General features: G+C 42.1%; 2 protein-coding genes across 2 annotated transcripts; both read right to left on the bottom strand.

Annotated features, from left to right (window-relative positions):
• Nucleotides 1-312: 312 nt before the first annotated feature.
• Nucleotides 313-2,586, bottom strand: LOC306784970 (GTPase IMAP family member 9-like). The gene is made up of 2 exons (XM_079279179.1): nucleotides 2,517-2,586; nucleotides 313-1,817 (listed from the first exon to the last, which is right to left on the bottom strand). The coding sequence occupies exons 1-2, from the start codon at nucleotides 2,530-2,532 to the stop codon at nucleotides 748-750; spliced, it is 1,086 nt and encodes a 361-aa protein (XP_079135305.1). The 5' UTR covers nucleotides 2,533-2,586; the 3' UTR covers nucleotides 313-747.
• Nucleotides 2,587-5,002: 2,416 nt separating this feature from the next.
• On the bottom strand, nucleotides 5,003-16,381 carry tesk1a (testis associated actin remodelling kinase 1a; the record flags this gene model as incomplete). Its single annotated transcript, XM_079277832.1, has 10 exons — nucleotides 5,003-8,243; nucleotides 9,619-9,712; nucleotides 9,929-10,015; nucleotides 10,322-10,405; nucleotides 10,740-10,830; nucleotides 11,473-11,555; nucleotides 12,516-12,662; nucleotides 12,933-12,981; nucleotides 13,889-14,010; nucleotides 16,175-16,381. The coding sequence occupies 10 exons, from the start codon at nucleotides 16,379-16,381 to the stop codon at nucleotides 7,018-7,020; spliced, it is 2,190 nt and encodes a 729-aa protein (XP_079133958.1). The 3' UTR covers nucleotides 5,003-7,017.
• Nucleotides 16,382-16,811: the final 430 nt, after the last annotated feature.

The raw sequence follows: 16,811 nt of genomic DNA, 5'->3' as shown, positions 1-16,811 counted from the left end.
TTTAATTCATAAGTTTGTGCAGAGCTCCCACTGAGCTCCCACTGACCTCCCACAGAGATGGTTTGTGAACTTCCAACGCGCCAGGCTACAGTTGATGGGGTTTATTGAAAGACAGATTCATACCAGGACAGTATAGCGTCACATGAATGCAATAATAGGAGTAAAAAATATAGAATATAAATGTCTCCCTTTTGTTGTCAGTTCTTATCTCTGAGGAGAACACAGGGAAGGTGATTTCCAGAGCAACTTTAAAACACACAAATATATATGTATGTGTGTATAAAGAACTTTTTCATATATGTGTCAAAGTTTAGATGAAGACTTGTGACCTTTGAACTCTTGGTTGAACAGTTAATCATGACTTTGAAAAAGGTCTGGTCTTAATATCACATGTTTATTAGATCACTTACTTACAGCTTTACATAACTTGTGAAAAGAATGCTTTGACTTTCTCCAGTTTTGATATGATATTGTAAATGTTATTGATATGCGTACATTTAACACGATGAAAAGTTAACTTGCACACTGAATACCTCCTTAGACCACATGAAAATAAATCATATTGAGTTAGCCTGACTACCAACAGTCTCTAGCTCTACTTAGATACATAGAATTAGCTTCATTATCATTCATTCTGATAATTAAAAAAGGGAAATGTAGATTATAGTTCTGTGGATGAAATCATTTTTTGTTTATATATTCCTGTATGTGTTAGCTTCTGGAGGGTTACTCTGTAGTTTAACTGTCTCAGAAAAGAGATCTGACCCAGCTCCAAGCTGTTGTCAATCCGTCAACTATGACATCAATAACTGAATGACTCTCCTCAGCTATCGTTCTGGCCTCTTTTTCATGCTTTGCCTGCAACTTTTCTCTTTCTTCTTTCACTTCTCTGTCACGCTGTTCTTTCATTTTATTCTTAATTTCTTCCATCTCCTTTTCTTTCTCCTCTCTATCTCTCTTTCTCTCGGCTTCTCTCTCTTTCCTCTCCATCTCTCTCGCCACAGTCATCTTATTCTTCTCCCTCTTCATTTCCTCCTCTCTCTCTTTCTTCTCCCTCTCTCTCTCAGCCTGGAGTCGGTCATTCATTTTCTTTATCGCTTTTTCATATTTTTCCTGTATTTTCCTTTCCAGTTTCTCTTGCTCTTTGTGTATTTTCTCTTCTTGCTCTTTCAGGATGCGTTGTTGCTCCTCTTCGATTGCCCTCTCTGCCTGTTGGAACATCTCGTTGGTGTAGTGGCTTCCTCCGTTCTTCTGGGCTACCTTTCTGATCTTCTCGAGCAGCTCAGTGACCTGAGAGCGATCCTTCAGCCTATTATTGAAGACATGGTACTGGCCATTACATCTGTCCACAAGTTCCTGCAGCTCTGAGCTACCCTTCAAGAAGTCCTCAATAGATGAGTCTTCAAGGTTGTCACCATGAGTAAAGAGCACCATGCTGTATCTATCTGCAGTCTGGCCAAAGATTTCTTGAATTCTCTGCACTGTCTGCTTTTCCTCTTCAGTGTATCTGCCCACCCCGATGACTACCAGGAACACATGGGGTCCAGGAGCAGCATAAGAGATGCACTGGCTGAGATCTTTAGATGTTTTCTTCTCGTCAAACCTGGTGTCAAAGAGGCCCGGGGTGTCGATAACAGCAACACGTTGTCCATCCACCACAGCTTCGCCCTTGGAACAGTCTACAGTCAGAGATGTGGCACTGCACTTTGATTCAAAGCACTTTGGTCCCAGAATGGTGTTTCCAGTGGCACTCTTCCCAATTCCAGTCTTCCCCACCATCACTATCCTCAGCACCTCATCATTTTTCCTGCTGCTTCCTGTGTAGAAGAATGAGTGACACTGAATAAGAATCTACATCAGGTTGTACACATGTTGTACTCAATGTAACTTGTACAGATATAGGAGAACAGAAGCAACCATTCCGCTGCTTTGACAGAGTCAATAAAGGAGTTTGTTGGAGGTTCCAATTTACAACATTTGTTGCAGACTTTCATTTGAAACAAATAAATGTTCTCATCTGGCTTTCTCTCTATCATCTTATGTGTCTTCCATATACTGTTCAGTCCACCACTTACAGGAAAAGGCAGCAGGTATTTTAATACATCAAAGAAAAGGCTCAACTGAACCTCCCTCCAGACAATTCAACCTCCCCTACCAAATCCTCCCTACCAAATACAATGACGAAAACAGAACATATTAACTTTTGACTCAGATTCTTAAGAATAAAAATTCCATTCATCTGACTCAACTATGGATAATTCTTTTTTTTTAATTTTCTGGTGAGGAAGAAATTATGATTTTAAGGGAAAAGAAGTATTACAGAATGTGTATAAGGTTACATTCTTGGTACTAAAGTCAGAAAACTAAATGTATTTGCAGTTCTACCCAGAAAGTCTAACACAGTATTAGTTTATAGGAGGTACAGAGGAACATTTCATAAAATTAGATTCAGCAGTGAGCACTGCTATCAACATACAATAATTTACTTTAAAACATAGATACAGTTTCCGACTTACCTATGATTCTGGCCATGTTTGTGTTGAAGAGTGGAGTAGATACTGCAGCTGAAGTTCAGACAGTTCAGAGAGTGTCTCCTGCAGCTCTGTTAGAACAACCTTATTTGTACTAAACCACACCCACAAATAGAAAGGGAAACTAAAGCTTTTATGGAGGTTTCGGTTATGGAATGATTTTTAATAGATATGAATATATGCTAAATACAATATAGTCTTTAACCATTTTGGATAAGTTTACGTAGTCTTGTCAAAGAAAGCAAGAGACAATTATTGTAGATGAATTAATCAAGATAGCATATTAGCTTAAACAATCTCACAAGCTTTGTCACGTAACACATTCAGTTATTACCAGAGCTTTAGTGTAGTATACATTTTAAAGAGTACTTTCAAATGTTTTAAACCTTGATCCCTTTGCAAAACATCCATGAATATTGAGAAAAAAGACAATCATTCAACTATGCATACAGTCATGATAATGACTTAGTATATCCCAGATGAATATGGAACTTGTGCGGAGAAAAGTGTTTCTCAATGACCACATGCTGGTTTATTTGTCACAGCGTTTCCTATAACTTAGCTTTCCTTTGCAAGTTCCCGCTGTTGTTTGAATTGTATTTTCTGTTTGAATTCAGCCTTTCAAAAAAGGTTTATTCAGTCTGACAGTTTGTCCTGTTTATCTGACTTCTGGATCAGGCCCTGCTGTACTTGCAGGAAACTCCCTGCGTTACACCCTAAACATTGGTCTCATATTCCTGAGCATTTACAATAAATGGCAGCACTTCTTTAAAGCAGCACAAAGCTCCCCCTCCCCTTCAGTATTTACAGGAAACGGAAGCAATTCTCTTAAATTCCACGGGGTATTTTGGACTTGTTCATCGACCTATGTAATAAATTATACGATTAACAAGAATGACATGATTCATAGGGCAGGAGTGCAAGACATTGTGAGGCAAGTTTATTTTAATATGACATACTATACATAAAGACAATTCAAAGTGCCTCATGAGTGTTTAAGTTAGCGATATCGACAACGCAAGCTGGATGTGTGGTATGAGTGCTCTGGAGGTGTTGAAGGTGCAAAACCAAAATACAAGCATAGAACAACTTGCTTTGAATCCCAGCCTCTTAAATATTTATAAATACATCAATATATATATATATATATCAATATATATATATATATACATCAATATATATATATATATCAATATATATATATATATATATATATATATATATATATATATCAATATATATATATATATATATATATATATATGTATATATATATATGTATGTATATATGTGTATTTATATATACTGTATCTGTATATATGTACACATATTGAATCTGCGTGATTATGTGACCTGATGCTCAGTCCTGATTCTGTTTGAGGTGTTCCTGAACAATATTAGAGACACAGTAAAAACGATATAAATGATGAATATATTTTTCCATGAGGAGAATTACATTTTAATAACCAGAACGACTTCTTTAACATGTCATATAATCTTGCAACTAAAAATAGAAATATTGCAACACCACTGTACTGAGATGTTAAGGAATCCCCTATCTAAACAGCAATTCATTTTTTGTTTGTTGCTAAATATCTTGTTTTCTATGTTGGATTTGTAAACCTGTAGACAAATTTCAAATTGTTATGTGTACAGCTGTCATGCTGTGTACTGACTTAAAAACTCTCAAGGTCACACGAGAAAATCTGAATAAGTTATTTGGAAGTCTACCATTTGAATACATCTTGATTTATACATAATGTCAAAATACATAGTCCTTTCTACAAGTGTCTTGGAATTTACAAGGAAATTATAAAAAATGAAACACCTGTAAAACAAAGCATAAGTGATACATTTCTGAAAAATTGAATTCATTAAATAATTCAGTTACTTTTATGAAAATAAGTCAGGCATAATCCTCCATATGCCAGCTAAAGAGTCTGCTGTTTATCAGACTTGAGCTGCTGTATTCGCTCCCCCTGCATAACTCCACACTTCACCTCCCTCCACCATTTACAAGAAATGGCAGCAAACTGCAGGAAATAGTGCACAGCAGTTCCCCCTATGGATTGAACATGGAAACAAACAGAACATATCTATATTTAGTTTGTTAGTTATTATTAAGATTTTAAAAAGTTGGTAAAGTTGTCATGGTAACACAAATTTTTTCAATCTTAATTACAATCCTATTATTGTTGGAAAGGGCCTAAAAAAGATTGAGGTGGTGTGTTGTTTGATGAAAAGAAAAAAAAGAAAAATAATTATATATATAACTTCAATGAGTATTTTTTCATGCTAATACCTGCAACTGATCAATAACATCTTTTATTCACACATGTATCCGGCTTGTGAGTTACAGTTCAGGTGTGTTTTTGTGGTTTCTGGTAGATATGTGGCATGGATGAATAAAATACAAACAGCACAGAAGATTGTGCACAACCATATTTGTTTATTACCAGATTATTGCCCGCAGGTTCCTCGCTGTATTGAAGAACTTAACATAGAAATGAAGCAAGAATGGGTTTAACATCAGAAATGACGGGATGAAAAGGTTATCTTGCAGGTATCTGTCACTCTACCCTTCGTTCAAGAGCACATACACACACAGTGTGTGGAATGATCTGTACAATAAATATGCATACCTGCTTCACATACCACCTTTAAGTTACATCTGTGTCATCAAAATGCACATGTAAACACACAAGTTACATGTGAGGGGGAGTGGATGTCAAAGGATGAAAGGTGCGTTTGTTGGGCCAGACACACACACAAACACACATTACAAACACCAGTAGCACATATTTAAATAAAGCAACGTTAAGTAAAAGCAAAGTGCTGCAAACTGAAGTGCAAAAATAAAGAATTTACATGACAACAGTTTCTTTCTTTAAATCCCCCAAAGCAACAGATGTCGGCTTCTTTCTCTCTCTCTCTCTCACACACACACACATGCAGGTCAACTGCTATAAAAATGGAGGAAGTAAATCATCTTTATTAATTGTATAAATATTGTCCCTGTAGCTATTGTTGGTCAATTAAATAGAATCAAAAACAGTGTTTTTACATGTGTTAGTGGCCCTGCAGCCACACGGTGCTTAACTGTTCTCTCCACATAGCACCAGTGCAGTGTGTCCATCAGTAGTGGGCCTTTTTATTTCTCCTAAACTTCCTCCATAAAGGGCGGAACAATGAATTCCAAAATGTTCTTCCCCCACTGCCATTTACAAAAAGTACTCTACATATTAAAGGATATTTCATATTTTGTAGTTTGGGCCATCATTCATATCTACACTTACTAAAATAAATGCTGAGAACTGGGAACACAGTCGCAATATAATCTGACAGGGAACAAGCACGAGCAGTCAGACTTTACACGGAGGAACACCACAGTCCACAGACAGCGGGGCTCATTATTTTACTGTCCTTCCAAACCAGTTTGACTAACCTCAGGGTTGCTTCTTTTTAATCATGTCACGTGTTCACAGATCTCAGCGATTAGCTTGGACAGTACATTGTTATTATTACTGATAGAAATGATGGCCATAACTATGTAAATAAGATCCCAGTTGTAATAAACTGCAACTTTACTTGTTGATAAATGAGTCGCACACTTTCTTTCCCCACGAGAGCCTCCAGAAGTGAAGCCAGCACAGTAGATTGCAGACTGTGTTCGGTTAGATTTGGTTCAGCAGAGAATGGGGCGAGCGTCACTGTTTGGACCAGCAGTGATGAGTGTAGTTGGCCTTGACTGTTCAGTGTTCAGTTTACAGCCCTGCTCAGCCCGTTTTGTTCGAACCCTGTCAGGTTAAGCGGTATTGTGCCTGCTTCAGCCATGTCTTACGTCACACCACCACGTTCTTCACTGTCATGGTGACTCGTTGTGCCCACCAGGTGGCCCTCTAATCACCAATGCTACTGTTTGCTGTGACAGCACAGAGTTAACAACACATCTCAGATGCTGGGGTCAGTATTGGGTTCTCAGTGTTAGCACAGCAACAGTTAGCATTGCTAAGCTTGAACGCTAGCATTTAGTGCTGGTGCATGTCACAAGTTCAAAACCAAATCCCCCTTCATCAGGCTTAAAGAGACATAGCACAATTAAGTCCCGCCCCCACCGGAGGAGAAAACAATTGATGGCTCTCCATCAACTTTGTATTGTGTATTTTGACAGTTTGGGAATTATGTTATTGTGGAATGTGGACACATCAGAAGGCTCGGCCATTTTATGTTTGCCTTAGCTAGCTACAGCAACTTGCTAACACAAAGTTAACATTAGCTCGCTAATAGCTAACTTGTCCATCACCATTTTAGTTATCAGCTACACGCCTGGTAAACATAACGTGATCAAATAATATGCTGAAATCTATAATTTTAGTGAGCTACTGGCATTTTGTTAGCCTTTTAGCCCTTGGTTGCATAATGTGTCGGAGATTGTTTTCCCCTCCGGTGGCGTGGTTTTTACAATATGACGCGTTGCACTCTGGCTCTATGTCTGGGCCTCCGGCAGGGACCGGCCGGGTTCACGTGGCACAGAGGGCCCACTTACTACTAGTCCATTTGTGCTGCGACACAGTAGAGCTTTGGTTGCTGTGGAGGCCGTTGTTGACGAGGAAGCGCTGCCACCAGTTATGGTACCATTGAGGTTACGGTAGGGTCGCTGCCGTGGTAAGGAAGCCCTTCGGCGGGGGGCAGGCACAGCAGCTGAACCACGGAGGCACACAGAGGGAAAACTCAGACCTACCAGACAGCAACCTGGACAGGAAATGACCTCATCCTGCTCAGCATGGCCACGAGGGTCAGAGGACTGGACCTGGGCTTCGCTGTAACCATTAGCACGCCCTCCTCTACCCCACTGCACCTGCTGGCCAATTACAAGGGCCGAGCCGTTGTTGTTGTCCAGTTGTGGCAGAGCAGGCAAGGAGGGCGGTCCGTTGGAGATGGGGAGTCGCCAGCCATTGGTCTGTAAAGAGGAGGAACAAGTGGAGGTGAGCAGGGGTCTTCTAGGTGTGGATTCCATGACTCCATCTGCTGGCTCTGGAGACTTGGTACAGTCCATGGGTTCTGTTAGACATACACCCTCCTCTTCCTCCACCTCCTCTAGTCGCTCCAGAGACACCATTTCCAGCTCCACAGGAAGCTCTCCCATCTCATCGTCTTCCGTTAACAACTCTCTCTTCTCAGTTATCTCCATTTGCTCGACCTGCAACCTTTCACCTGTCTTCTCTGACACCCCTGTCTCCTTCCTCATATCGTCCTCCACATCCTCCACTGTTCCTCTTCTAAGCGCCGCTCTGATGTCCTCCTCTTTTTCCTCCTCCTTCCCCTCAGTGTCTCGTGGCAAGGCTACAGTCCGGCTGAGCTCTGGAGTACAGGGGAGCGACTGACATCTCCTCGGCAGAGCTCGCGTCCCCGGCATCCCTCTCAGAAGCTGGGGGGAGGAACACGGGTCGCGAAGTGCCGGGAGGGTAAAGGTCAGGGAGATGACGGACTTGCTAGGTGTGTCTAAAAGTTTACAATGCCCCCCATTCAGGTCCTGCCTGAGAGAGAAGGGGTTGACCCGCGGGGGAGTCCCGAGGAGAGGAGGGGTCAGGGTTGCCGGGGGTAACATGTCCGACTGGCTCCTCGCCAAGTCTTGTCTTTTCTGGCTTCGGTCACCGGGGTGACAGGGAGAGCTGCGGCGCCGATACGGGCTGACTTCTACCGATACTGGCTCTGAGCAAGGGAGGGAGGGAGACATGTCAGTGAACAAGTCACAGAATGTCACAGAGAAATGTAGAGAATACAGATGATACGGGGAAGAATTGTGTGATGATATGGTACTATTTTCTAGAACAATTCCCTTTGAATGTAAACTACTAACCAAACCATCCTCTTGTTCATCATTGAAATATCAGGATCTCATTTCCCAGGATTCAACACTGGTCTGTATGTGAGTCGGCCTTCAAGTAAGCTAACTCTCCAAGGGAGAACCGGAGGGGAACCCCATCTCTGACACAAGCTGTAGCCAAGGCCAACTACCGGTTTCATTCTCTCTGATAAGTTACTATGACTTCTCTCCTTTTATTGCGCGAAGAGGGTTTTGGTCTCAGATATGATTTTATACCTCATGTCTAATCTCATATTACTTAGTGTTCATTTAATGATGAAAACCTTTATGTGATTGTCTTTCATTTATTGTTATGTAATCACGTGTGCTTCTATATCCACTGAATGGTGAGATCAGGGAAAAAGGTCGTCTTCGTTGACCCTGCTCTGGTCTGATTCAGCATAGGAAACAGGTTGTAACGGTGAGAGACATCCTGACTGATGTTCCACCGATAAAGGCCAGACAGGAAGCTTCGAAGGAGGGCTACCAGCTAAATGTAACATAAACAGTATAATCCAATGGTTTGGTGATGATTAGTTGTTAACCATAAATGGATCTGAAGGTTAAGATGCTCCAAGTAAAGATGTATAAATAGGGAGAATCAACTAAGTATTTGGGTCTTTGGGGGGAGGGACTTTTGAAGTCCTGAAGAGGGCTTATTTACTCATTATTCTATCATCTATATTTTTGTAACTGGTAGTATTATTTTTATCGTATAAGCAAAGTCCAGGCTTGCTCATCTCTGAGTGTCTGCATAGCCTCCTTAAGATAAGACAGCTCTTCCCCTGGGATAGGCTGACAGTAGTAATGAATTCAACATGCATTTGAATAACAAACCTGCCACCTGCTGAGGTAAAAATGGTGTTGTTCATTCTGATGTGATTTACTAATGTGATTAGCTCAGATTGTTTGATGCTCTGCTGGTTTATTATGCCTGGTGTTGCATGTGATCACAGGGCTCAAACATAGTTGTGTGATTTTAGTGTACATTAGGGTCAGATTGGGATCTAGTTTGAGGTTGATAGGGTCAGGGTCCAGAAGCTGCCCTACTGAACACAGCAAGGTTCCCAACCGACCCAGGGTTCCTCCTCCAGTGATGTCCCTTTCCACATCCACATCCAGGGGGAAAGCCACAAAGACTTGTGGGAGCACTCACACAGACAGTGCTGTAAAAGATGTTTTTGATGAAGACGTAAAAAATATCTTTTTGATGCTTTTTACCGAGTGCAATGGATGTCTCTCTCTCTTCTTCTGTCTCCATGCCCTCCAATGTGAGGACAATGTCAGAGAACGAGGGACGCCTTTGTGCACTCATCTGAAAACAACACGAGGACAAAGATCCACATACAAAGAATGAGAACGTTAACATCAGTAACACATTCATTTAGAGAACGTAGTAACATGCTGTCAGCAAAGACACAGCGGCTCAGAGAGGTCCAACTGCCCAGGGTGGTGTCAGACGAGGGAAACTGACACACTTTGCAACCTTATAGGTTATGACCAATGAGACAGTGTGTGTGTGAGCACTTACATTACAGCAGGTGACAGCGAGGCTTAAGAACGCAGCTGGACAATCCCCAACCATGTTCTCAAATGCATCCACGTCCAGACCAAAGTCCTACACACACACACACACACACACACACACACACACACACACACACACACACACACACACACACACACACACACACACACACACACAGTGTTTCAGTGTAAAACATTGATTCCTCCACATCTTGTTGCTGTGTTGCAAATGTTAAACTGCAAATAGTTTCCATGGCTCTCAAAAGCAGTTTGGAACATTGACGTAGACAATATTGTTCCTCCCACCATAAAATATAAAAGTAGCAACATGTTTCTGTCTGTGAGGGAGCGACTCATCACTACCCCCACCTGACTAAATCACAGGCATGGAGCCTACCTCTGTCCTGGGTAAGAAGTCAGGGTCGGCTTCAATGCGGGCGATGATCTCACACAGGATGATGCCGTACGCAAACACATCCACCTGAGTGGAATGCATGTTAGTTCTGATCATGTTTAATTCTTCTTTCATTTCCTAATAGAACTATCGGAATGTTTTTCCTATAACACAGTATAAAAGTAGCACCAGAGAGTGTGGTAGCCAGTAACATCTATCTATAATTTGCTGACATTATCTGACTTCAGCCACCACAAGCTACTGCTCCTACCAGACAAAGTAAAACCCTGAGTGCACTGAAATGACCAAGAGTGGTTGAATTGTTAAAAATGAAGCTTTTCACTTGTAGGAGGATGAATGTGTTGTGCTTTCACAGTGTTCTGTAGTCCAGTGGGTGTTTGTGTGAGCTGTGCAGCTTTACCTTCTCATCGTACAGCTCCCCTCTCAGGACTTCAGGGGCCATCCAGTAGGGGGAGCCCACGATGGCCAGAGGCTGCTTCCCCACACTATCACTGCAGAGAAAGCAAGGTTCTCATTCAAAGTCACACTAGTCGGGATTAGCTGTGAGCTTGTGCTATAATTTTCTCTTTAATATTTTGTATATTCTAGCAACAGCCCTGCAACACGTCTTTGTTGAGCTTGCACTGCTCAGTTTAGTTAACACTGTGGTTCTTTTCAACGCTTTCTTCTTGTATTGGTTCATATTATATTGATTCTTTTCCATCCCTGTTCCCACGGGGAACTAAATATGAGCAACACTTCTGTACCAAGAATCACCAACTAATGAAAGAATGTAGTCATCTCCGGAGTCGGATGAAGATCTGGTTCTGCACAAGGAGTCATTCATCGGCATATAATGCACAACAGACCGACTGAGATGGGTTCAGCATAAATAACCTCTGATAATGATTGGTTTACACTGGTTTATAATGGTTTACACTGGCTCCTCAATGGATACAGATGTGTTTGTTAAAATAAAGCAGCTGTCACTGGAACCTAAAAGCTAAGAATTACATGGGAATGACATCGGAATGACATCAGAATGACATTAGAATGACATCATGTATTGCTGACTACAATTCTTTCATGGAGCGTTTGTTGTTAGACTGCAGCAGAAGAAAAGACACCAAGATTCTGGATTTCCCTTCACTGACCTGTAATCAGGGATCTTCTCTGCCAGGCCGAAGTCTCCCACCACAGCAGTGAACATGCTGTTATCACATCGAACCAGACAGTTCTGCACAGGGGAAGTGAAATTAGCCTATTAATCAATAAAAAAAGACACATTTTCTCACTGACCTCTAGCCTAGCCATGCGGACAGTTTTCGTTTTATTTGTCCAGGTTGTGTTGAAATGTCTCATGTGTAACATGAGCCCTCTGTTCTGAACTGTTCAGGCTATAGTTGGAAGCTGTAAACCTCCAGTTACACGTGCAGCATCATCGAACACGTGCTCCTCCTTTACTTCTCTACATCCTGCCCGACATGACGTGGAGGAAATGTCTAGGTGGAGCTAAAGCAGGTGTTTAGGGTTCGATCAGACGATCCCATTTGTTTCTCAAATCAAATCTTTAAGACAGACTGTCCACACTGTTATTTCCAAATGATCAGATCAGATCTGTGATCAGCATGGGTTGCTCCGTAGCTACGCTGGGGAGGCTCTCCAACACGGAAGCACCGTCACTTCGCCCTCCAAACAATCGCACTTTCTAGTCGGTGCAAATTGTGATGTTCTACATGTGCTGAAGTCATGGCGGGCTTCAAGAGGTGTGCTGCCAGCCGCAAAGTACTGACTGGTGTGAACTGACGCAAAAGACAATGAGATGGGAAACACTTCTCAGGTTGTTTCCTGTCATGAATTTGCTTTGAGCCTCTCTTTTCCCATTGGCACTCTCACAGCAGGATGCAGGAAACTGTAAATGCTAAATGAACTTGTACTTGTATAGCACTTTTTTCGTCGTCCGACCACTCAAAGCACTTTCACACTACATGTCATTCACGATGGAACCACCGATCCTCTGATTGAAGGACGACCCTGCTCTACCACTGAGCCACAGTCATCACACTGTTCCCTCTAGAACTTCAGCATCATGGTGGAATTCAACAGAGCGTATTGTCTCTCTGTAAAATGAGTTTCTGTAGATAGATTCCCACTCATAATCAATGACCCATAAGAATCTTATTCCTGCCTGCTGTACCTTGGAGGTGAGGTCTCTGTGGAATATGCCCTTGTTGTGCAGGTACTGCAGCCCTCGGGCGATATCCAGAGACAGACCAATCCTGACGCACCACGACAGGTACAGATCACTGTCCAACAGCTGCTCCAGGTTGCCTCTATTTATATACTACAGAGAGAAACAGCAGCATGTCAGTGAGATGCCCTGTCAGCACATTCATGTGTGTTAAAGTAGGAGCTGCATTTGAATTATTTCAACATTCAATTATTTTGTGGTGTTTTACTTATTTTATCCATAACGGATCAGATCAAAAAAATTAACAATAAAAAGGAAATGGAAGAGGGAGACTTAAAGTGAAAATAAAAAAACATGAACCACTTTTCAACACATTTCAAAAAGCTTCATAAATGTGACAATATTAACAGAAGATGGTTTTACCTCAGTCAGAGCGTGGAGTTGACCCTCGTGCACACAAACCCCAAGAAACCTGAGGAGACAGAAAAAAATATGATTTTCTTTTTTATTAATGCAGGCCATACTGTAGAATTGCCACGTGTCTTGGAAAATAATTATGTAAAAGGATTTAAAAAGAATAATAATGAAGGCCTTGAAAGTGCTTGATTTACCTGCAGGTTTCAGGCTTTCACAATCAAAACTCACCTATGATACTATTTTTAGCGACATAAGAGACAGATATTCAGCGATTTGCTGATCACTGTGTTGTTCTCTCTCGCAGCAGTTCCTCGCTCAAACACTGTACAGAAGCTGAGGAAGTTGACTTGAACACAGGCGTTCACACTGAGCATATCAATACTGTTACAGACAGGATTTCTTCCATTGTTACCTCAATTTGTGTTCAATTTATACTTCACAATATGCCAAAATCACTGGTTGAACTTTCCAATGGCGATGTTTACTATATTCCTCTGTAGAGGAGTAGCATAACCTGTGGACTGAAGCTGCCCTGCCAAGGTTCAGAATCTTCAATTTGACTTCATTCAAGGCAAAAAAATAGAATGAATAGAAAATGAAAGGTGATGAGCGTCTCCACAGATATTGCACAACTAAGTTAGTAAGACAACACAAAATCCAAAGTATGCTTGTGACGGTATCATATGATACAATAAGGATGGCAGCTGATGATGGGGGGGGGGGGGGGGGGGGGTAAAAATGTTGCTGCGCACATTGCCTTTATAGATGGAATACAATTACAGATCCGTTGGAGATTTAAAATGTCATGTGGTGTCATAATTAAACGTAATGTTAACCTTAATGTTGATGTGGCACACTAAAAAAGCAACAAAATGTGAAAATGGCAATTCATATCCAAAAGGTTGCTGATCTAAGCTCACCTATTAACAGGCTTATATATATATATATATATATATATATACCTGAGTATGTTTGGGTGGCAAAGCCTGTTCATGAGCTGCACTTCTCGTAGCATGTTAGCTTTGTTGCTAGCCAGAGTGTTCATCTTCAGTGCCATCACCTGCCCTGTGATCCGATGCTGCACCTGGAAAACAAGCAGAGAAGGGTGATCAAGGTGCGGTGCTTCTTCTGGAAAGCACTTCCTCTATCATCTCGTTTTCATTTCAAACGTCTGTCTAAATTGAATATAAATATGTAAGGAAGCTTACATTTGAAATGACATAATTGATGGCAATGTTAGCGCAGCAGGCTAATAGTAACATGAGTTATCTTCGGGCAGCTGTTGATTTCTTCTGATTACTTGCTGGAGACAACAGGCTCCTTTTCACTTGTCAAAGGCTGGACCTTTATTCTGCACAGCAGAGAACCACAGTGTCCCAGTACATGGCCATGTGACGCTGCAGGCACACTGGGCCTGTGGTCATGTGTGTGACTGGATGGGTTCAGCCAGTGTCTGGACCTGTGTGTGTGTGTGAGTGTGTGTGTGTGTGTGTGTGTGTATTAATAACGTAGCACTAATAGGCTTTCTGGATTTCCCATCACTCCTCCTGATCTGCACAAATCCACTGGTCCATTACTGAGACAGCAGGCTGGGTTGAACAGTAATAGCAGACCTCATGAACTGGTTCTGTGGATGGGTCCAACAGCAATAAGTGCAATGTGAAGTGAAAGACAAAATGACCTTCCTCTCTTTTTAGTAACGTCCGTTCAGACACTCGGCCTGCTGGGGCTTTGAATACATTTGGAATTTACCCAATTTGACCTTTTTCAGTCGTCTAAGTCTCCCTTTGGATATCTGATGGAAAATGTCCATCCTTGAAAAACCACTGTATAATAACAAATAATTAGCTTTATTAAAGCACGAGACAAAGTATATTTTGTGTACCAGATAGATGCATTGGTATTTTTTGATGTAACATAAACTTCAAGGTGTCATCTGTTAGTGAATGAATGTACCGTATTACACTCTGTCTCGGTGTCTGTGTGCTTACTGTGTTTAATAACACTGCATCATCCACTCCTTAGGAGCATTACAACCACCGGGTGAGTGTTGTTCTGTTTCTAGTCATCAGAATGAAGAGATGATGAGAGAAGGCAGGGGGAACAGCGAGTGATTGTTTTACCAAACTTGTGCTGCAGGTGAAGGGTCGTTTGGCCAGTGGCCTGATTCCTGCCTTTCTCCTGTTCACATCACCACCTTTCTCTTTTATATTTATCATAATGATCTGAATGAACCCTCTCCCATCCAACAGTAAGAGGGGCACTTGAGAAAGCTCCCTCTACATACTACATGCTTTTATTAAAGGAACAGTAGCTCTGTTTTCACTCCTCCTCAACTGGAGAATATCATCGCTTTGAGTGAAATGCTACCGCTAGAATGGTAACGATCAAACATGAGGGCTGGGTCACTATGGAGCTCTCTTATCTATAATGTAAAAGAGAATAAACAGAATAAAGATTATATTGTTAGTGTTCTTGGAGTAGCTGGTTTAGTTTGCAGTTTGTGGACAAAGAAAAGGCATGAAACTGAGCATCTACTCGTCTACTGACTCCAGCATTGAACCCTGGATCTTACTAGAAGAAGTCATGCCATTTAAATCATATGAGGTACTGAATAACTACGTACGGAGTTGAATCAAATATCTTCTGCTCACCCTGTTTTTGATGACGGTAAGTGTGTGTGTGTGTGTGTGTGTGTGTGTGTGTGTGTGTGTGTGTGTGTGTGTGTAAAGCTTTGGCTGTTTCAGATAAGAGCAGAGGAATGTGAACAGGAATCCACTTTGTATAAACCCTCACCCTGAGCAAACACTCCAACAACTACCTCAGGTAGGTGGTTGTGACTGCTATGTGTGGGTGCTGAGTGGACTCTTGATTTGGTGGGTAGGAGGTGATCATCTACATCGTGTCCGTAAAGGTTACCTAGTGTCCACACACACACACACACACACACACGGTGTGACAGTAATCTGCTTAGCCTGGACAGCAGGACCTGTCCTCCGGGCCCCCAGGGGCTCCACAAGTCAGAGGTTCACACTGAGTGTCAATTGGTTGATATTTGGTAAAATGGTGAACCGGGAGGTGAGCAGGATGTTGCGGTTAAAGTGAACACAACATATATTCCACATAGTCAACTATAGAAAGTGGATCTTTCTATGTTGACCCAACCTTGGTCGTTTGACATTTGATTTATTATCATTTTATTTCACCCACTGAGACGCTGTAGTTTAACCAGTAGACAGGTCACATACCTTGAAGACCTCAGAGAAGAAGCCTGAACCTATCTTCTCACAGAAGAAGTCGTCGATGCGGGCCAGACTGGACACAGCGCTCCTCAGGGCTCGGTAGGAGGACGGGCGGATCCGGTTGGGCGAGTGGATACTGTGGAGGGGCGGCTCGTCCGGGCCGCCGTGACCCTCCTCGGGGTCGCAGAAGCAGCACTCGGCGTGGTAGTCCATGGTGCTGGTGGACCACCGCGCTCCAGTAGCTCCGTTCTTTCCCACAGGGGAACCAGAATATGTGTTAGACCGCTGTAGTCCTGAAACACGAGGTGATGGAGGCGCCCACCATCATGATGTCAGAATAACTTTATATGGATGACCTGATACTATAGCTGCTTTACATCTGATGATGCCTTATTACACTAATAGAGAGAGACTCGTATCTGTACTTCTACTGGAGTGGGCCACATTTCTCCTTGGTTCAGCATCGTCTCATTCAACTCATTGGAGGTGAAGGATAGTCTACCATTCCCTCCGGGTTCGTTCATCCATAGTCCCAACGTTCCTCTGAGTAAGCTCCAAGTTCCCACCAGCTCCAGGGCTTCTTTGTGGGTCACCCTGTCCTCTGACGTCCCAGGAAAGATGGAAAAGTCTCACAAATGAAAGT

Source organism: Melanostigma gelatinosum (genome assembly GCF_949748355.1).
Source record: "Melanostigma gelatinosum genome assembly, chromosome: 11".
Taxonomy (NCBI): domain Eukaryota; kingdom Metazoa; phylum Chordata; class Actinopteri; order Perciformes; family Zoarcidae; genus Melanostigma; species Melanostigma gelatinosum.
Note: the sequence above shows the minus strand (reverse complement) of the source record. Positions and strands in the feature narration are given on the sequence as shown.